Source organism: Salmo salar, chromosome 18, assembly GCF_965601325.2.
Source record: "Salmo salar chromosome 18, fSalSal1, whole genome shotgun sequence".
In the NCBI taxonomy this organism is placed as follows: domain Eukaryota; kingdom Metazoa; phylum Chordata; class Actinopteri; order Salmoniformes; family Salmonidae; genus Salmo; species Salmo salar.
Window position 1 is genome coordinate 93,646,528 of NC_138308.1, and position 22,408 is coordinate 93,668,935.

The window sequence follows — 22,408 nt, forward strand, 5'->3', positions numbered from 1 at the left end:
TAGTCGTGGATTTAAACATCTTGAAATCTCACAGTATCATCTTTGCTGTATTCGTTGACAGTCTCTCTCTAGTCGTGGATTTAAACATCTTGAAATCTCACAGTATCATCTTTGCTGTATTCGTTGACAGTCTCTCTCTAGTCGTGGATTTAAACATCTTGAAATCTCACAGTATCATCTTTGCTGTATTCGTTGACAGTCTCTCTCTAGTCGTGGATTTAAACATCTTGAAATCTCACAGTATCATCTTTGCTGTATTCGTTGACAGTCTCTCTCTAGTCGTGGATTTAAACATCTTGAAATCTCACAGTATCATCTTTGCTGTATTCGTTGACAGTCTCTCTCTAGTCGTGGATTTAAACATCTTGAAATCTCAAAGTATCATCTTTGCTGTAGCTTTCTTTTATGTCGTGCTACGTTACCGCAGACACCGCCATCTGAGCCATACGATTAGCCAGCGGTACCAAAAGTGGATTTGATTTGCTCTCTGGGCCCGCCTAGAAGGCCAGAGTTTGTGCCTTCAGAAACATAAAACGGTTAAAAATGGCAAAAGGTCGCCTACCCAGAGCCCAAGGCAGGTGAATCGGGTGCACCTACTGGCAACAGCCCTAGACAAATAAAACACAAATATGAACAGAATACTTTTGCCATTGTTTTTTTTTACAGACATTTTTGGCGATGGACTGGGAATGCCTTGGAGGTCGAACAGTTGAATGAAATCGACCGGTTGGTTGGTGACCACCGCTCTAGAAAGTTGAGTGAAGTTTAATCTACTGTTTCTCTCTGTGGGCTGATATTTCTGCAAGGCAGTCTCTGCGAGCTGCTCGACAGTCTCGGGGCTACTACGGGCACAGAGGGAACATTGGTCGCGGGTTGAGCTGCTTTAAAACAACCTGTCATCGGAGTAGGCCTAGATTCAATCAGATCAAGCATTAACCAGGAATAGCAGACACCAGCATTGCGGATGTTTTGGCGGTGTTGGGGTGGAACTGCATTGGAAGCTGTCAAATTGGTGAGCAGTTGCTCTTGCAATCGTTGTCACAAAGCTGCACCTGCCTCACTGATTTTATAAGTTCAAAACTAGAACTTCTCATGCTCAAATTGAAAAAAAAATCCTTAAAGTAAATAATGAGGATTTCTATCAGCCTAATGGAGGAGTAGATCACATCTGACATTCCAGTGTTAGAACTGGTAAACAAGGTTGCATTCCAGTGTTAGAACTGGTAAACAAGGCTGCATTCCAGTGTTAGAACTGGTAAACAAGGTTGCATTCCAGTGTTAGAACTGGTAAACAAGGTTGCATTCCAGTGTTAGAACTGGTAAACAAGGCTGCATTCCAGTGTTAGAACTGGTAAACAAGGCTGCATTCCAGTGTTAGAACTGGTAAACAAGGCTGCATTCCAGTGTTAGAACTGGTAAACAAGGCTGCATTCCAGTGTTAGAACTGGTAAACAAGGCTGCATTCCAGTGTTAGAACTGGTAAACAAGGCTGCATTCCAGTGTTAGAACTGGTAAACAAGGTTGCATTCCAGTGTTAGAACTGGTAAACAAGGCTGCATTCCAGTGTTAGAACTGGTAAACAAGGTTGCATTCCAGTGTTAGAACTGGTAAACAAGGCTGCATTCCAGTGTTAGAACTGGTAAACAAGGCTGCATTCCAGTGTTAGAACTGGTAAACAAGGATGCATTCCAGTGTTAGAACTGGTAAACAAGGTTGCATTCCAGTGTTAGAACTGGTAAACAAGGTTGCATTCCAGTGTTAGAACTGGTAAACAAGGATGCATTCCAGTGTTAGAACTGGTAAACAAGGCTGCATTCCAGTGTTAGAACTGGTAAACAAGGTTGCATTCCAGTGTTAGAACTGGTAAACAAGGCTGCATTCCAGTGTTAGAACTGGTAAACAAGGTTGCATTCCAGTGTTAGAACTGGTAAACAAGGCTGCATTCCAGTGTTAGAACTGGTAAACAAGGCTGCATTCCAGTGTTAGAACTGGTAAACAAGGCTGCATTCCAGTGTTAGAACTGGTAAACAAGGCTGCATTCCAGTGTTAGAACTGGTAAACAAGGCTGCATTCCAGTGTTAGAACTGGTAAACAAGGCTGCATTCCAGCTAACAATTCTAGGGAGAGAGAACGTTTCTGTATTGTTACCCGTAATGTTTGTGTGTCCAGTTTTCCATTAGTTAGGGGAACATTCTATGTATGTTAGCAAAAACCTCCTGAGAACCAATTTAGCATGTTTTGGCGTTAGAGTTAAGGCACCAGCATTACTTCGGTTCAGCTCGCGCCCTAGCCCGAACCAAACAAGTGTGTTACAATACTCCCTTAAAGAAAAACATTAGCTTGAACAATGAAAAAAAAGGGAGAAAGCAGCAATATTAGGAACACCCAAACAAGGAAGAGACGTGCAGGATAATACAATAGTGTACACAGAGAGACTCTTGACTGGCGAGAAAATTGAAGTTGTGTGTATCGATCTACTAGATTTGCAAGACATAGGCGACATATGCAAGACATAGGCGGCATATAGAGGCGGATGTAGGGGCGCACGGCAGAGAGTGCCCTGGTGGAATGTTTCATGAGAGTTCTTTTTGGTCCAAACTGCTGCAGAAGACCCTCAATTTATCACCGCCAGCTGTCCTGCCAGGTACCACAACGCCAAGTCCATGTTGTCCTGGGAGATGCAGCTTTCCCCCTACATGAGAAAGTCATAGCCCTTATCCAGGTATGTCGATAATATAATTTTTTATTTAACTAGGCAAGTCAGTTAAGAACAAATTCTTATTTTCAATAACGGCCTAGTAACAGTGGGTTAAACTGCCTTGTTCAGGGGTAGAACGATAGATTTTTACCTTGTCAGCTCAGGGATTTTATCTTGCAACCTTCCGGTTACTAGTCCAACGCTCTAACCACTAGGCTACCTGCCGCCCCAGAATGTTGGAATCAATTTAGCTTCTTCTTTTTCTAATTTACTTTATTGCTGCATACATGTGTGCACTTCTATATGATAAATTACATTTTTATCAAGGCTTTTGGAATATGGGAAAACGTTATGTTGATTTTTGTTGTTGACCAAATAGGCTATATTTCTATCTGACAAATATTCTCTTGTAACCTCTCATTCATAGGTGTCCATCTCAATGAATCTAGGCGTAGCTACAACTACCACCACTCTCGACGGAGAGTCATAGAGAATGCATTTTGGCATCATGGGCGGCAAGGAGGATGAGGATTCTTGTTCGGCCAATCAAGTGTACCCATAACAGCGAGAAGTACAGTAGTGGTGCTGAGCGTGCTGCAGCATCCCCTGATAAATCAGAATAATACATTTCTATTTAAATCCTTTTTAAATTAGAATTTATTTTTTTTTTCAAATTGTTTCTTCTCACAAAAGTAGTGCACGTGACCTTTACTACTCTCCCTTTACAGTAGTCTCCCCCCCACAGAAGGATGTGGCCTTCCACAACTACCTGTCCTCCATGGAAGGCATGTGGCCCACCACAACTACCTGTCCTCCATGAAAGGCATGTGGCCCACCACAACTACCTGTCCTCCATGGAAGGCATGTGGCCCACCACAACTACCTGTCCTCCATGGAAGGCATGTGGCCCACCACAACTACCTGTCCTCCATGAAAGGCATGTGGCCCACCACAACTACCTGTCCTCCATGGAAGGCATGTGGCCCACCACAACTACCTGTCCTCCATGAAAGGCATGTGGCCCACCACAACTACCTGTCCTCCATGGAAGGCATGTGGCCCACCACAACTACCTGTCCTCCATGGAAGGCATGTGGCCCACCACAACTACCGGTCCGCCATGGAGGAAGCTCATGGTCAGTAAAGGACAACAACCCAAGGCCAGCCGATCATGCACAACAGGCCTTTGTTTGGACTACTCAAACACAACCCTTGATGCGCACTGTGAACCAAAGTACTTTGTACTAAAATGTCATTTTAATCTTGTTAATAAAATAGAATTTGATTCTATGATGTCTGTGTGCAGTAATTTAGATTAGATTGAACTAAACCACATAAGTAGAAGAAAGCCTGTAGGGTCTTTGACACACAGCCCCTTCTGTATGTAGTCAGCACATGATGTTCAAGTAGAATGAAACACCTTGCATTGAGAAGAAGAGACAGAGATGTACAGATATCTAAACAACACCTGCCAATTAAATATAATTAAAGTGTCAAGAATGCAGATACAAATACTTTTTAACAATAGTGTCTGGTATGAACAGATGTGTAAACAACAGAAGTGTCGATGGAATAAAATGAAAGTGTCTGACTCCTGAGATGTCTCAACAACAACAATTCATTTTACTGTGGTCCCAGTCGTTCCTTCCATGTCCACTTCAAGTCATGCAGCTTGTGATCAAATTCCTCATGGCGTTTTGGTGATAGTTCATTCATGAAATCAGCTATAGGAACCAGGGACCTGTAGAGAGGATGAGAAGAGATTATTTAACTAGGCTAGTAAGTTAAGAACAAATTCTTATTTACAATGACGGCCTACCCCGGCAAAACTCGGACGATGCTGGGCCAATTGTGCGCTGCCCTGTGGGACTCCCAATCGTGGCCGGATGTGATACAGCCTGGATCCGAACCAGGGTCTGTAGTGACACCTCTTGTACTGAGATGCAGTGCCTTAGACCGCTGCGCCACTCGGGAGCCCATATTAGGATTGTCTGTGGATAGCAGTTTACATGGTGAGGAGGGAAGGAGATCAGCGTGAAGGAGGAGAGTCTGAAATAATTTATCTCTGCGACAAGCTGGTGGCTTAGTACATGACGTTCTCCAGATATTGAGATCTTTCTACACTCATTTGCGAGTGACGGTGTCAATGGCTGAGTCAGCTACTACTGTTGCTCTGTGGCATGAATTGGCCTTTTTCATGCTGGTCTTTATATAATGCATAGCTAGAATGGTAGAGGTCCAAGTACTTCTGTACCTCCTCGGACAAGCGATGCTTGTTCTATAGTTGTCTAATAGAACATTCATAAATTATATTCTGGCAACATAGCAACCATGTTCTGTGTATGTTTGGGCGTGACGTTGATGGAATATTCTCCCAACCCTCAGAAAACTGGACACATGAATGTTCTTGCAATGTCCCGTGAAATGTGTCTAGAATATTAATATTTTATAATTAAAAATTAAAAATGCAATTGTTTTTTGTATTTTTTTGGGGGGTACACTATCCATTGTTAAAGGTACACTATCCATTGTTAAAGATACATTATCCATTGTTAAAGGTACATTATCCATTGTTAAAGATACATTATCCATTGTTAAAGGTACACTATCCATTGTTAAAGGTACATTATCCATTGTTAAAGATACATTATCCATTGTTAAAGAAGGTACACTATCCATTGTTAAAGGTACATTATCCATTGTTAAAGGTACATTATGCATTGTTAAAGAAGGTACACTATCCATTATTAAATGTACATTATCCATTGTTAAAGGTACATTATCCATTGTTAAAGGTACATTATGCATTGTTAAAGAAGGTACACTATCCATTATTAAATGTACATTATCCATTGTTAAAGAAGGTACACTATCCATTGTTAGAGGTACATTATCCATTGTTAAAGGTACATTATGCATTGTTAACGGTACATTATCCACTGTTAAATGTACATTATCCATTGTTAAAGGTACATTATGCATTGTTAAAGGTACATTATCCACTGTTAAAGGTACATTATCGATTGTTAAAGAAGGTGCACTATCCATTGTTAAAGGTACATTATGCATTGTTAAAGAAGGTACACTATCCATTATTAAATGTACATTATCCATTGTTAAAGGTACACTATCCATTGTTAAAGCTACATTATCCATTGTTAAAGAGGTACATTATCCATTGTGTCAACCAGAAGGTACACTATCCATTGTTAAAGATACATTATCCATTGTTAAAGGTACATTATGCATTGTTAAAGGTACATTATCCACTGTTAAAGGTACATGATCCATTGTTAAAGAAGGTGCACTATCCATTGTTAAAGGTACACTATCCATTGTTAAAGGTACATTATCCATTGTTAAAGGTACATTATCCATTGTTAAAGGTACATTATCCATTGTTAAAGATACATTATCCATTGTTAAAGAAGGTACACTATCCATTGTTAAAGGTACATTATCCACTGTTAAAGGTACATTATCCATTGTTAAAGAAGGTGCACTATCCATTGTTAAAGGTACATTATGCATTGTTAAAGGTACACTATCCATTGTTAAAGAAGGTACACTATCCATTGTTAAATGTACATTATCCATTGTTAAAGGTACATTATGCATTGTTAAAGGTACATTATCCACTGTTAAAGGTACATTATCCAATGTTAAAGGTACATTATCCATTACTAAAGGTACTGTCACGAGAATTTTGCTATCTCAATGGTTGAACTCAACTATCACTCAAGCTTTGACCAATTCCCAGAGGTTGTAAGGCTCTGGTTAATGAAGAATTAGACCAAGGTCCCAGGTTCTGCAATAGATCAATACTTTATTCAGAGAGCGCTCTGTCTTCAGAATGAGAACACAATATTTTTATAGCACACACACACACACACACACACACACACACACACACACACACACACACACACACACACACACACACACACACACACACACACACACCACACACACACACACACACACACACACACACACACACACACACACACACACACAAATTAACTCATATCAGTAGAAACTCCACCTCTCTTTAGGTGGGCTGTATTTTTCCAAAGTTCACATACATTGTTTATCACCCTTCTGCAACATGTTTCATCATCTTCTGCAAGCCTAGCCGTTTCTAACAGTTTTTCTCCTCCCTAGGTTGGGGAGGCCTCTTTCCAGTTATTAGTTTCACCGTTATCACAAGTCGACAGTTCAGTTGTCCTTGAATGTCTCAACTACACCCAGCTCATATTGCGAAATAGTAACACAATGGAAATAGTAACACAATAGTAACACTAGTCACACACATTATTGGATTATGACTCTTTACACATTTCATACAATTATATGGTTTCAGGGTGGAATACTTTAGTCATTATCTTAAACATACAAATTCTTCTATCAATCCACCCTTTGACTAAATATTACATCTTGATACAACATTTGTTTATTAAAAAATCACATCATCCCACCCATAAATGTATGTACAACGTCTATTTCACCTCACCTGGGTATAGTTCTATTTCTACTTCCAGTTATAACTCTTCCTTTTGAGATTTTCACTATAACCTTCACACGTTAGAACTAAGAAAAGTTGTATCTAATTGTGGGTCATCAGGGTCGAATTGGTCAGCATCTTTCACCATTCCAGGAGGCATGTAGCGTTCATCCCACTGGTCTGAGTCAGGTATGGGCCCATACCTCACCATCTGCTGGGTCACAGCATTCTCCAATGCCTTGCTCACCAACCTTCGGACACAGGGAATAAGACAACAACCACATAATACAAGCATACCCATACAAACAATAGCAGCCCCCAAGATGGTAGCTACTATGGTTATCCATTTGCCAAACATTTCATCAAACCACCCTGTCACAGATGTATTAACCCCTGAGTTCTCAGCCCATTCATCACTTAGAGCGGTCAACCCAGCCAATGCCTTTGTGACGCTTCCGTTTGGTACTGTGTTAGTTGGAATGAAAGTACAGCAATGAACCCCTATCATTCTACATACCCTGCCCTTTTCAGCCAATAACATATCGAGAGCTAACCTATTCTGCCAAGTCATGAGGGAGGTGGCGGATAGCTGAGTCGAGAGTCCCCTTACTGCATCCCTAGTCTGATTAACAAATATTAGTACTATGATGCAGCTTAGGGTCCCCCATATTCCCAAAAACCACCAACCCCCTCCTGCCTGTAGCCTATCTGCCAGGAACCACAAGTCGACAGTTCAGTTGTCCTTGAATGTCTCAACTATACGCAGCTCATATTGCGAAATGGTAACACAATGGCCTAGTCACACACATTATTGGATTATGACTCTTAACACATTTCATACAATTACATGGTTTCAGGGTGGAATACTTTAGTCATGAACCTAAACATACAAATTCTTCTATCAGGTACATTATCCATTGTTAAAGGTACATTATCCATTGTTAAAGGTACATTATCCATTTCAAATGATACATTTATAAAACATGTATCCCTTCCCAACCTCCCACCCTGATTTGTACGTTTGCCCACTGATAAAGAAACAATCAGTCTATAATTTTAATGGTAGGTTTATTTGAACAGTGAGAGACAGAATAACAACAAAAAAATCCAGAAAAACGCATGTCAAAAATGTTATAAAATGATTTGCATTTTAATGAGGGAAAGAAGTATTTGACCCCTCTGCAAAACATGACTTAGTACTTGGTGGCAAAACCCTTGTTGGAAATCACAGAGGTCAGACGTTTCTTGTAGTAGGCCACCAGGTTTGCACACATCTCAGGAGGGATTTTGTCCCACTCCTCTTTGCAGATCTTCTCCAAATCATTAAGGTTTCGAGGCTGATGTTTGGCAACTCGAACCTTCAGCTCCCTCCACAGATTTTCTATGGGATGAAGGTCTGGAGACTGGCTAGGCCACTCCAGGACCTTAATGTGCTTCTTCTTGAGCCACTCCTTTGTTGCCTTTGCCGTGTGTTTTGGGTCATTGTCATGCTGGAATACCCCTCCACGACCCATTTTCAATGCCCTGGCTGAGGGAAGGAGGTTCTCACCCAAGATTTGACGGTACATGGCCCCGTCCATCGTCCCTTTGATGCGGTGAAGTTGTCCTGTCCCCTTAGCAGAAAAACACCCCCAAAGCATAATGTTTCCACCTCCATGTTAGACGGTGGGGATGGCGTTCTTGGGGTCATAGGCAGCATTCCTCCTCCTCCAAATACGGTGAGTTCAGTTGATGTCAAAGAGCTCCATTTTGGTCTCATCTAACCACAACACTTTCACCCAATTGTCCTCTGAATCATTCAGATGTTCATTGGTAAACTTCAGACGGGCATGTATATGTGCTTTCTTGAGCAGGGGGACCTTGCGGGCGCTGCAGGATTTCAGTCCTTCATGGCGTAGTGTGTTACCAATTGTTTTCTTGGTGACTATGGTCCCAGCTGCCTTGAGATCATTGACAAGATCCTCCCGTGTAGTTCTAGGCTGATTCCTTACCGTTTTCATGATCATTGCAACTCCACGAGGTGAGATCTTTCATGGAGCCCCAGGCCGAGGTAGATTGACAGTTCTTTTGTGTTTCTTCCATTTGCGAATAATCGCACCAACTGTTGTCACCTTCTCACCAAGCTGCTTGGCGATGGTCTACAATCTTGTCCCTGACATCCTTGGAGAGCTCTGTGGTCTTGGCCATGGTGGAGAGTTTGGAATCTGATTGATTGATTGCTTCTGTGGACAGGTGTCTTTTATACAGGTAACAAGCTGAGATTAGGAGCACTCCCTTTAAGAGTGTGCTCCAAATCTCAGCTCGTTACCTGTATAAAAGACACCTGGGAGCCAGAAACCTTTCTGATTGAGAGGGGGTCAAATACTTATTTCCCTCATTAAAATGCAAATCAATTTATAACATTTTTAGCATGCGTTTTTCAGGATTTTTTTTGTTGTTATTCTGTCTCTCACTGTTCAAATAAACCTACCATTAAAATTATAGACTGATCATTTCTTTGTCGGTGGGCAAACGTACAAAATCAGCAGGGGATCAAATACTTTTTTCCCTCACTGTATGTTGGAGAGACTTGGTTGAGTGTGGATTGTAGTTGATCTTATCAGATTTGTCCTGCATGTCTAGAATGGACATATTCTGAGAACTTCGCATACCTACAAAAACTGGACACATGAGTGTTCTTGCAACGTTCCAATGAAACGTGTCCAGAACATTCTTATTTAATAGTCTGAGAACATGGTAACCACTTTCTGGGTACGTTTTGTTTGACATTAAGAGAATAGTCTCTTGGAAACATTACTTGCACATCACTAGAACATTCATATGAAAATGTAAGTTGTGGGAACATTTGTTGTTAGTACAGTGTAGACATTGTTAATGTTGTAAATGACTATTGTAGCTGGGAACGGCAGATTTCTTTAATGGAATATCTACATAGGCGTACAGAGGCCCATTGTCAGCAACCATCACTCCTGTGTTCCAATGGCACGTTGTGTTAGCTAATCCAAGTTTATCATTTTAAAAGGCTAGTTGATCATTAGAAAACCCTTTTGCAATTATGTTAGCACAGCTGAAAACTGTTGTTCTGATTAAAGAAGCAATAAAATTGGGCTTCTTTAGACTAGTTGAGTATCTGGAGCATCAGCATTTCTGGGTTCGATTACAGGCTCAAAATGGCCAGAAACAAAGACCTTTCTTCTGAAACTCATCAGTCTATTCTTGTTCTGAGAAATGAAGGCTATTCCATGCGAGAAATTACCAAGAAACTGAAGATCTCGTACAACACTGTGTACTACTCCCTTCACAGAACAGCGCAAACTGGCTCTAACCAGAATAGAAAGAGGAGTGGGAGGCCCCGGTGCACAACTGAGCAAGAGGACAAGTACATTACAGTGTCTAGTTTGAGAAACAGACGCCTCACAAGTCCTCAAATGGCTTCATTAAATAGTACCTGCAAAAACCAGTCTCACTGTCAACAGTGAAAAGGCAACTCCGGGATGCTGGCCTTCTAGGCAGAGTTGCAAAGAAAAAGCCATATGTCAGACTGGTCAATAAAAATAAAATATTAAGATGGGCAAAAGAACAGACACTGGACAGAGGAACTCTGCCTAGAAGGACAGCATCCTGGAGTCGCCTCTTCACTGTTGACGTTGATCTGATCACACTCTTACCAAGAGGACCTTACTGACCCCAATAGTACTGCTAAACTCACAGGGGTCTGGTGAAAGAGAGTGAGGGAAAGAGAGGGAGTGATGGATAGAGATTGAGGGAGATTCTCCCAATAGACCTCAGACATTCTCATCCAATAGGTTTTGGAGATGAAGCGAGAGGACGCAACGAGAATGCAATTGAGATTCACCCTGAGAGGGAGAGGTAGAGAGGAGGGTTAGATAGAGGAAGAGAGAGAGAGAGAGAGAGGAAGGTTAGATAGAGAGGGAGAGAGTGAGAGAGAGAAAGGGAGAGAGCGAGTAATGGAGAGAGAGAAGAGTAATGGAGAGAGAGAAGAGTAATGGAGAGAGAAGCGTAATGGAGAGAGAGAAGTGTAATGGAGAGAAGGGTAATGGAGAAAGAAGAGTAATGGAGAGAGAGAAGCGTAATGGAGAGAGAAGCATAATGGAGAGAGAAGAGTAATGGAGAGAGAGGAGTAATGGAGAGAGAAGCGTAACAGAGAGAGAAGCATAATGGAGAGAAAGAGTAATGGAGAGAGAGAAGTGTAAGGGAGAGAGAAGCGTAATGGAGAGAGAGAAGAGTAATGGAGAGAGAGAAGCGTAACGGAGAGAAAAGCATAATGGAGAGAGAGAAGAATAATGGAGAGAAAGAGTAATGGAGAGAGAAGAGTAATGGAGAGAGAGAAGAGTAATGAGAGAGAGGAGTAATGGAGAGAGAGAAGAGTAATGAGAGAGAGAAGAGTAATGGAGAGAAAGAGTAATGGAGAGAGAAGAGTAATGGAGAGAGAGAAGAGTAATGGAGAGAGAGGAGTAATGGAGAGAGAGAAGAGTAATGAGAGAGAGAAGAGTAATGGAGAGAAGAGTAATGGAGAGAAGAGTAATGGAGAGAGAAGAGTAATGGAGAGAGAGTAATGGAGAGAGGGAAGAGAAATGGAGAGAGAAGCGTAACAGAGAGAGAAGCATAATGGAGAGAAAGAGTAATGGAGAGAGAAGAGTAATGGAGAGAGAGAAGCGTAACGGAGAAAGAAGCATAATGGGGAGAGAGGAGTAATGGAGAGAGAAGAGTAATGGAGAGAGAAGAGTAATGGAGAGAGAGAAGAGTAAAGGAGAGAGAGGAGTAATGGAGAGAGAGAAGAGTAATGAGAGAGAGAAGAGTAATGGAGAGAAAGAGTAATGGAGAGAGAAGTGTAATGGAGAGAGAGAAGAGTAATGGAGAGAGAGGAGTAATGGAGAGAGAGAAGAGTAATGAGAGAGAGAAGAGTAATGGAGAGAAGAGTAATGGAGAGAAGAGTAATGGAGAGAGAAGAGTAATGGAGAGAGAGTAATGGAGAGAGGGAAGAGAAATGGAGAGAGAAGCGTAACAGAGAGAGAAGCATAATGGAGAGAAAGAGTAATGGAGAGAGAAGAGTAATGGAGAGAGAGAAGCGTAACGGAGAAAGAAGCATAATGGGGAGAGAGGAGTAATGGAGAGAGAAGAGTAATGGAGAGAGAAGAGTAATGGAGAGAGAGAAGAGTAAAGGAGAGAGAGGAGTAATGGAGAGAGAGAAGAGTAATGAGAGAGAGAAGAGTAATGGAGAGAAGAGTAATGGAGAGAAGAGTAATGGAGAGAGAAGAGTAATGGAGAGAGAGTAATGGAGAGAGGGAAGAGTAATGGAGAGAGAAGAGTAATGGGGAGAGAGAAGAGTAATGGAGAGAGAGAAGAGTAATGAGAGAGAGAACAGTAATGAGAGAGAGAAGAGTAATGGAGAGAGAGAAGAGTAATGGAGAGAGAAGAGTAATGGAGAGACAAGAGTAATGGAGAGAGAGAAGAGTAATGGAGAGAGAGGAGTAATGGAGAGAGAGAAGAGTAATGGAAAGAGAGAAGAGTAATGGAGAGAGAAGAGTAATAGAGAGAGAAGGGTAATGGAGAGAGAAGGGTAATGGAGAGAGATGAGTAATGGAGAGAGAAGGGTAATGGAGAGAGAAGGGTAATGGAGAGAGAAGGGTAATGGAGAGAGAAGAGTAATGGAGAGAGAGGAGTAATGGAGAGAGAGGAGTAATGGAGAGAGAAGGGTAATGGAGAGAGAAGGGTAATGGAGAGAGAAGAGTAATGGAGAGAGAAGAGTAATGAGAGAGAGAAGGGCAATGGAGAGAGAGAAGAGTAATGGAAAGAGAAGAGTAACGGAGAGAGAGAAGAGTAATAGAGAGAGAGAAGAGTAATGGAGAGAGAAGAGTAACGGAGAGAGAGAAGAGTAATGGAAAGAGAAGAGTAATGGAGAGAGAAGAGTAATGGAGAGAGAGAAGAGTAATGGAGAGAGAAGGGTAATGGAGAGAGAAGAGTAACAGAGAGAGAGAAGAGTAATGGAGAGAGAAGGGTAATGGAGAGAGAAGAGTAATGGAGAGAGAAGGGTAATGGAGAGAGAAGAGTAATGGAGAGAGAAAAGTAATGGAGAGAGAAGGGTAATGGAGAGAGAAGGGTAATGGAGAGAGAAGAGTAATGGAGAGAGAAAAGTAATGGAGAGAGAAGGGTAATGGAGAGAGAAGAGTAACAGAGAGAGAGAAGAGTAATGGAGAGAGAAGAGTAATGGGGAGAGAGAAGAGTAATGGAGAGAGAGAAGAGTAATGGAGAGAGAAGAGTAATGGAGAGACAAGAGTAATGGAGAGAGAGGAGTAATGGAGAGAGAGGAGTAATGGAGAGAGAAGGGTAATGGAGAGAGAAGGGTAATGGAGAGAGAAGAGTAATGGAGAGAGAAGAGTAATGAGAGAGAGAAGGGCAATGGAGAGAGAGAAGAGTAATGGAAAGAGAAGAGTAACGGAGAGAGAGAAGAGTAATAGAGAGAGAGAAGAGTAATGGAGAGAGAAGAGTAACGGAGAGAGAGAAGAGTAATGGAAAGAGAAGAGTAATGGAGAGAGGAGTAATGGAGAGAGGAGTAATGGAGAGAGAAGAGTAATGGAGAGAGAGAAGAGTAATGGAGAGAGAAGGGTAATGGAGAGAGAAGAGTAACAGAGAGAGAGAAGAGTAATGGAGAGAGAAGGGTAATGGAGAGAGAAGAGTAATGGAGAGAGAAGGGTAATGGAGAGAGAAGAGTAATGGAGAGAGAAAAGTAATGGAGAGAGAAGGGTAATGGAGAGAGAAGAGTAACAGAGAGAGAGAAGAGTAATGGAGAGAGAAGGGTAATGGAGAGAGAAGAGTAACAGAGAGAGAGAAGAGTAATGGAGAGAGAGGAGTAATGGAGAGAGAAGGGTAATGGAGAGAGAAGGGTAATGGAGAGAGAAGAGTAATGGAGAGAGAAGAGTAATGGAAAGAGAAGAGTAACGGAGAGAGAGGAGTAATGGAGAGAGAAGGGTAATGGAGAGAGAAGAGTAATGGAGAGAGAAGGGTAATGGAGAGAGAAGAGTAATGGAGAGAGAGGAGTAATGGAGAGAGAAGGGTAATGGAGAGAGAAGGGTAATGGAGAGAGAAGGGTAATGGAGAGAGAAGGGTAATGGAGAGATGAGTAATGGAGAGAGAAGGGTAATGGAGAGAGAAGGGTAATGGAGAGAGGGAAGGGTAATGGAGAGAGAAGGGTAATGGAGAGAGGGAAGGGTAATGGAGAGAGAAGGGTAATGGAGAGAGAAGAGTAACAGAGAGAGAGAAGGGTAATGGAGAGAGAAGAGTAACAGAGTGAGAGAAGGGTAACAGAGAGAGAGAAGAGTAATGGAGAGAGAGAAGGGTAATGGAGAGAGAAGGGTAATGGAGAGAGGGAAGGGTAATGGAGAGAGAAGGGTAATGAGAGAGAAGAGTAACAGAGAGAGAGAAGGGTAATGGAGAGAGAAGAGTAACAGAGAGAGAGAAGGGTAACAGAGAGAGAGAAGAGTAATGGAGAGAGAAGGGTAATGGAGAGAGAAGGGTAATGGAGAGAGAAGGGTAATGGAGAGAGGGAAGGGTAATGGAGAGAGAAGGGTAATGGAGAGAGGGAAGGGTAATGGAGAGAGAAGGGTATGGTAGGTTTGTGTGTTAACCTTCCTGTCATGAGAGAAAAACAGTCACCCTCCATGTTCCCTCTTCAATACTCCATTTTATTTCTCAGTGTTTTCACCACTTCCTTCATTTATTACACTGATTTTATGTCATAACATCAAAAACCTGTGTATCTGTCATAACATCAAAAACCTGTGTATCTGTCATAACATCAAAAACCTGTGTGTCTGTCATAACATCAAAAGCATGTGTGTGTATCTGTCATAACATCAAAAACCTGTGTATCTGTCATAACATCAAAAACCTGTGTATCTGTCATAACATCAAAAGCATGTGTGTGTGTGTGTCATAACATCAAAAAAGTTGAGGCACAGATCTTGTCATATATTAGAAACCATGGAAATACAATTAATATAATGACTATTCTAGATTCCAGTAATAACATTTATATGTTAAAAAAACGCAGGAATGCGCATCACAGATTTGACATGTTCACATGAACTTCAAAAGATCAAGATCATATATATATATTTTTAAATGTTTTTAACAACAACAAAACAACAGTATAGTAAACAAGTAAACAAACAAAAGTGTAACATTCCATTTTGCAGTGAAGACTACACCGCCGCATTGCAGAACTTTATCGCTGTGGAGCAAGTCTTTCACTAACATAATATATGAGCCAAGCCACAAGAAAGACAAGAGGCCTGTGTCCCAAATGCCTATGGGCCCTCTTGTCAAAAGTAGTGGACTAATTAGCTATTTGGAATTCCACCAGTTTCAGGGCAGAACAGAGTACACGGAGAAAACTCTGTGCACTAATAGCATAGTTATATTACAGTATGGTAATAGTATAGTAATAGTGTAGTACAGTAATAGTGTAGTACAGTAGAGTAATAGTATAGTACAGTAACAATATAGTACAGTATAGTTATAGTACAGTAATAGTATAGTACAATACAGCAATAGTATAGTAATAGTACAGTACAATATAGTAATAGTACAGTACAATATAGTAATAGTACAGTATAGTAATAGTATAGTACAGTAATAGTACAGTACAATACCGTAAAAGTAAAGTAATAGTACAGTACAATAATAGTATAGTAATAGTACAGTACAATACAGTAATAGTAATAGTACAATACAGTAATAGTACAGTACAGTATAGTAATAGTGTAGTACAGTAATAGTATAGTAGTAATAGTACAGTACAGTAATAGTACAGTATAGTAATAGTATAATTACAGTATAATAATTGTTTACTACAGTTATAGTATACAAATATCATATAATAGTATAGTAATATCGTATAATACAGTATAATAGTATAGTAATATCATATAATAGTATAGTACAGTATAATAGTATAGTAATATTGTATAATAGTATAGTACAGTATAATAGTATAGTACAGTATAATAGTATAGTCATATCGTATAATAGTATAGTACAGTATAGTAATACTGTATAATAGTATAGTACAATATTATAGTACAGTATAGTAATATTGTATAATAGTACAGTACAGTAATACTGTATAATAGTATAGTACAATAGTATAGTACAGTATAGTAATATTGTATAATAGTATAGTACTATCGAATAATAGTATAGTAATATCATATAATAGTACAGTATAATAGTATAGTAATACTGTAGTAATACTGTATAATAGTATAATAGTATAGTAATATCATATAATAGTACAGTATAATAGTATAGTAATACTGTAGTAATACTGTATAATAGTATAATAGTATAGTAATATCATATAATAGTACAGTATAATAGTATATTAATATAATTTAATAGTACAGTATAATAATATAGTAATATCATATAATAGTACAGTATAATAGTATAGTAATACTGTATAATAGTATAATACAATAATAGTATAGTAATATCATATAATAGTACAGTATAATAGTATAGTAATACTGTAGTAATACTGTATAATAGTATAATACAATAATAGTATAGTAATTCCATTAGACCTTCCTTGCTCGCCTCCATTATAGGTCACATGTTCTATACGTTTAATAATTGCAACATTTCATTGTTGTTCATCAGGTCACGGTGTGTTTGACCTCTCCTCAGCCAATAGGGCAGCCAGGCAGTCTAAAACTATCTGGTACAGGACTATCTAGTTTACAGATCATCTTATAAATTGATTTCTTCCAGCAGGGGTCACTGTCACGTCCTGTCTGTATGGCTGTGAAGAACTCCCTCAGGGCTAACTCTGCAATCTCTACAAACCTGTCAGGAACCTAGAAAGAGAAAAAGAGAAAAAGAGAGAAAGAGAGAGAGAGAGAGAGAGAGAGAGAGAGAGACAGACAGACAGACAGACAGACAGACAGACAGACAGACAGACAGACAGACAGACAGACAGAGACAGACAGACAGACAGAGACGGACAGAGACAGACAGAGACAGTTAGTCTGTATTGCTGTGAAGAAGCCTGCTGTTCGGTTTGAAGAAGCAGAAGGTCATTAAGTTAAATAAAGGTTAAATAAAAATACATTAATAAAAGTGTATTAATGCGTGTCTGTGTGTACAAACAAGAGTCCAGACCACTCCTTCCTCACCCTTCCTTCCCTCCCTCCCTCTCTCAAACCTACCTGATAGTCGTTGCTCTTGTTATAGTGCATGTTCAGTATGCGATAGAGCTCCGTGTCTCTCCCCAGGCGTAGGGGGGGCTCTCTGCTATCTCTCCCCAGGCAGGGTGCACCGTCGCGGGCAGCCTGTCTGGCGAAGCGCTCCATCTGGATGTAGAAGAACTCTCGGAAGTTACTGAACCACTTGATCAGCTGGGAGGTCACGCAGCGGTTGAACTGCAGAAAGAGAGAGATGTGTTTTATCTAGTTCACTTGCTTTGGCAATTTAAACAACGAGAGAGAGAGAGAACTGGCTGTTAAATAATAATTACTACTGTATTAACTAGCTTATAAATTGCGATAGAGAGATAATTCCCAAATGTCCAGTGATATCTTCAATAGAGTTCATCAGTGTTGTTGTAGTTAATAAATAGTTTCACTAGAGGGCGCACTAATACCTGGACATCAGAGAAATATGTCTAGTGTTAGACCTGTGTCTTCTGTGTGTGTGTGTGTGTGTGTGTGTGTGTGTGTGTGTGTGTGTGTGTGTGTGTGTGTGTGTGTGTGTGTGTGTGTGTGTGTGTGTGTGTGTGTGTGTGTGTGTAATACCTTGACATCAGGGAAGTAAGTCTTGAGCGTGTTAGAGCTGGGGTATCTAGCGTAGAAGAACATCAGTTTGGCTTTCTTCAGATGACAGGGAGACAAACCCTCCTGAGAGTAACCATGGTTAAGGAGTAGTACAGACACACACACACACACAATCTCGCTCTTTCGCGCTCCCCTTTCCAAAAAAAAAAGGATATTGAACCCGGTCCGAGAAACATCCCCGAATCTATTCCTCCATCCCCTCCTCCTCCTCTCATCCCTCCATCCCCTCCTCCTCTCATCCCTCCATCCCTCTCCCTCTCTCTGTCATGAAGGTGCTGCATCCCTCCATCGAGCCGATCCAGCCCACCCATCAGAGCGAGGGAGAGAGGAGGGAAGGAGGGATGAGAGGAGGAGGTGTGCTGGGATGGGAAAGGGTTCCCCTCCATGTAGGCATCAGAGTTCATAACGTCCCCCTTGTGGAGAGGAGGAAGGTGAGAGAGAGAACGAGTGAAGAGCTGTTGCATGGTGTAGTGGAGGAGGGGGAGGGGGAGCGGGCAGGAGGAGGGTGGGAGGAAGGGGGAGGAGTCCTTATGACGAGAGACAGGGGGGAGGAAGGCTGGGTGGGGGTGAGGTTGACGGAGAGGGGGGAGGGGGTGAGAAGGGAGGAGAGGGTTGTGAGTGCGGTTGTTAGCGTGGTTGTTAGGGGGCAGAAGTGTGTTTCGGCGGTTGTCAGGGCGACGCGTAACCAACGGCAGCGCTTCCGATTGTTCTCGGAAGGCGTGGGGGGGGGGGTCTCCGTTTGGGCGGAGGGGTTGCTGGTCATGTGTCGCACCAACTCGCCCCCTCCTCTCCTCCCTCTCTCTAAGGGTTGCCCACACTCCTCCACTGCCTCCTCCCTCGTTCCCTCTCTCTCCGGACGACAAGATGGAGGGATGGATAGAGGGAGGGAGAGGGTCGTTTTGGGTGTATAGACGGAGGACCCTATCGATGACTCGAGCTACAGCGCTCCCTAGTTCCTGTTTCAAAGCTTGGGCAAACTTCTGACTCCCTCCTCCTCCCCCAAAACCCTCCCACTCCCCCCTCACCACCCCACACCCCATCCACACTGCCGCCCTCTCCAGGACCCCCTCCAACAACACCCCCCCTCCTCCGTTCACGTTCCTCTTATCTTCACTCATTCGTTTCTCGTGATCCCTCGCTTTTCGGTCTCGTTTAGCGACGCTGTAGAAAGGGGGAGAAGGAGGGATGAAAGAAAGAGAAAGATCGTCAATTTCTCCCCCCTCTTCCTCTTCAGTGATCCCTTCTGCTGTCTCATCCTCCTCTTCGTCCATCCCTCCATCACCATCCTCCTCTCTTCCGCTCCTCCTCCTCTCCTCCTGAGCAGGTCTCTCTCCGAATGCTTTCCAGACTTTCTCCTGCAAGGTCTTCAGTCTTCCTCTCGCCTCTTCCAACTGTTCCTTCAGCTCCTCTCTCTCCTTTCTCCTCTCCTCCCTCCCTCTCTCCCTGTTCCCCCTCTCCACACTCCTCCTCCCTCTCTCCTCTTCTTCCTCTAAGCCTATCTCTCCATCTCCTTTAACTAGACTCTCCAGTCTTAATCTCTTCACTCTCATCATGTCATAACTCCAGTCCGCCACAAGGGCGGCGCCACTGAGCCTCTTCCCCCCTACCCCCACCCCTACCAATCCTCCACCCATCCCCCCCTCCTCCTCCTCCTCTTCTTCTCTCTCCATCTCTCCTTCTTCCTCCTCTTCCCTGTTATATCTTTGTGGGTGTAATTGCCCCCCGGACCTCATGGGAACTCCACCAGGCTGCAGCAGGTGGTGGATGAGGGGGTAGGGGGGTCGTGAGGAGGGGTTGGGTGCACCGTGCCCCCCTCCTGAGGGTGTGGGGTGGTCAGAGGGGTTGGGATACGGGTCAAAAGGAGAGATCAAGGAGGACTGATGACCAAACAGATCAGAGGGGGAATCCATAGCTCTTTCTTTTCTCCTCCTCAATGACTGTTTCTAGAGAGAGAGAGAGAGAGACAGAGACAGAGACAGAGACAGAGACAGAGAGAGAGAGAGAGAGAGAGAGAGAGATTAAACTGGTTAGAGATCAACATATATTTGACGCCTTTTTTCACAAATGTGAACGTTGCTCAAATGGAACATTCAGGTGTGACAAACTGAACGTTCCAGAGAAATTCCCACTAAACCCATAAACTGAAATACTCACTAAACCCATAAACTGAAATACTCACTAAACCCATAAACTGAAATACTCACTAAACCCATAAACTGAACGTTCCAGAGAAATACTCACTAAACCCATAAACTGAAATACTCACTAAACCCATAAACTGAACGTTCCAGAGAAATACTCACTAAACCCATAAACTGAACGTTCCAGAGAAATACTCACTAAACCCATAAACTGAAATACTCACTAAACCCATAAACTGAACGTTCCAGAGAAATACTCACTAAACCCATAAACTGAAATACTCACTAAAACCCATAAACTGAAATACTCACTAAACCCATAAACTGAAATACTCACTAAACCCATAAACTGAACGTTCCAGAGAAATACTCACTAAACCCATAAACTGAAATACTCACTAAACCCATAAACTGAACGTTCCAGAGAAATACTCACTAAACCCATAAACTGAACGTTCCAGAGAAATACTCACTAAACCCATAAACTGAACGTTCCAGAGAAATACTCACTAAACCCATAAACTCACTTTAGTGGAGTATGGCAGATTCTCTCTCTCTGTCTGTAGCCTCCTCTTTTCCTCTTTCCCTCTCTTCCTCCCCCTTTCCTCACTGTTATGTTATCAGCTCATAGACAGCTGTAAACTCTGTTTATTCAGATTGTGTACCCTCTCTCCTGCTCACCCCACACACCCACACACACAGAGAGAAACAGGTAGCAGTGTGAAAGCAGTGGTCCTACTTGACAGTGATAACACAGAGATACTTCACACACACACACACACACACACACACACACACACACACACACTGAGCGACACTTCACACACACAGAGGTACTTCACAGTACTTCATATATAGGCTAACATACTGGACAGAGGGACAGACAGACAAAAAAAAAAAATGTCATTTTAAATAGGATTTGTGTCTAGCTATAATCCATAAATTAATTCAACTAAATGTGTGGCTTTTTAACCCTACGGAGAATAGGCCACATCAGTCACCATGGTCACCACGGTAGGGGGTTATTATAATTCCGTTGCAACATGAACTATATAATCCAACAACCTAAAAATAGATAAATATCAATTATTCAAATTCCATCTCTGTTAATACAGCGCAGATGGTGGTGGCCAGCTAACCGGGCAGGCAGTCTATGCAATGCGCTTAACGCTTGGAATTATCTAGATACATTCAAATCTATAACCTTTAGATTATCCATCTATGAAAAACGGGATCAGGAATTCAGGATATTACCGACAAAAACCAAATGACAGACTAGACTGACAACGACACAAATCATTTGGAGAGATGTAGCCTAATGAGAGAGAGATAATTTTTGTTTTTTAATTCTGTTTGTTATAAATGACTATAAAAGTAGGCCTAAGCGTTGTTTGTTAGATTAAAAGGTCTCGCTGGTCTTTGAGGCTTCCGCGCCGCGGCTTGGAACATCTGTCCACCGTGAGAGAACAACTCCGGTTCCGCTCTGTCCTGACTGACGCATGACCGACTGGGCACAGACGTTTAGTTTGATTTACATTTGTTGAGTTGTAAACTAACGGGAATTCAACGTCAAATCAACAAATGTCATCATGTCATTGGATTTCGGTTAAAAGTTGAGTAGAAAACAAATACGAAATGCCCTAATGTTGATGACTTTTCACAAATCCAAATCAGTTTTCCACGTTGATTTAACTTCATCACGTAGATATTTTGAGTTGAACTGAAGTGGAAATAACGTTAATCCGACCCGTTTTTGCACAGTGTGGAGCGACGGGCTGCGGGCACCCATTAATTGTCTGTGCACGTATGTCGCAGTTGATAATAGGTTAGGCTACATAAACATGGACGGACGGACGGACACACACACACACACACACACACACACACACACACACACACACTGGTAGTGCAGTCACAGCAACGGACACACGGACAGTGTGACAAACCAAACATATAATTTACTTTTGACAACTCACTCGACTGGATAACTCCCTGCACGGAAACAGACCGTTCTCTCTCTTTTTCTCTCTCTCCGAGAGACTGTTAGAACCGGTTGGTTCTGTTTAGAGTTGTGAGACGGTCCTCTTCCCGTTTTATCGGTCTGCTCTGGTCAGCGCGAGCATCGACTCCGTAGGAAAGCCCTGCGCGCGGTGTTTCCTGTTATTGCTGCTCTTCGTTGCCTATACCCCTCAATCTCTCTCTCCCTCCCTCC

At 42.0% G+C, this 22,408-nt stretch overlaps 1 protein-coding gene and 1 long non-coding RNA gene across 4 annotated transcripts; one reads left to right on the top strand and one right to left on the bottom strand.

The window, feature by feature from the left end:
• Nucleotides 1-734: 734 nt before the first annotated feature.
• Nucleotides 735-3,988, top strand: LOC106578146 (uncharacterized). Its single transcript, XR_001322360.3, has 3 exons — nucleotides 735-1,012; nucleotides 2,608-2,722; nucleotides 3,126-3,988. It is a non-coding gene; the product is annotated as an uncharacterized LOC106578146 (long non-coding RNA).
• A 10,896-nt stretch (nucleotides 3,989-14,884) lies between these two features.
• On the bottom strand, nucleotides 14,885-22,408 carry LOC106578142 (prospero homeobox protein 1). Of its 3 annotated transcripts, none has more exons than XM_082965333.1 (5): nucleotides 22,173-22,408; nucleotides 18,211-19,992; nucleotides 18,017-18,124; nucleotides 17,432-17,644; nucleotides 14,885-17,080 (listed from the first exon to the last, which is right to left on the bottom strand). In XM_082965333.1, exons 2-5 carry the CDS (start codon nucleotides 19,963-19,965, stop codon nucleotides 16,907-16,909), a joined length of 2,250 nt encoding a protein of 749 aa, XP_082821459.1. In that variant the 5' UTR covers nucleotides 19,966-19,992; nucleotides 22,173-22,408; the 3' UTR covers nucleotides 14,885-16,906. The 3 variants fall into 3 exon arrangements, with proteins under 3 accessions (XP_082821459.1, XP_014012241.3, XP_082821458.1); XM_014156766.3 differs by having other exon boundaries at nucleotides 18,211-19,998; XM_082965332.1 differs by having other exon boundaries at nucleotides 18,211-19,998; nucleotides 22,159-22,408.

Coding starts and splice junctions, on each gene's coding strand:
- LOC106578142 (XM_082965333.1), bottom strand. CDS start 19,965: ATGGATTCCCCCTCTGATCTGTTTGGTCATCAGTCCTCCTTGATCTCT. Junction 18,125..18,210: donor TGTTTCTCGGACCGGGTTCA/ATATCCTTTTTT, acceptor AACCATGGTTAC/TCTCAGGAGGGTTTGTCTCC. Junction 17,081..17,431: donor ACAAGAGCAACGACTATCAG/GTAGGTTTGAGA, acceptor TTCTCTTTCTAG/GTTCCTGACAGGTTTGTAGA.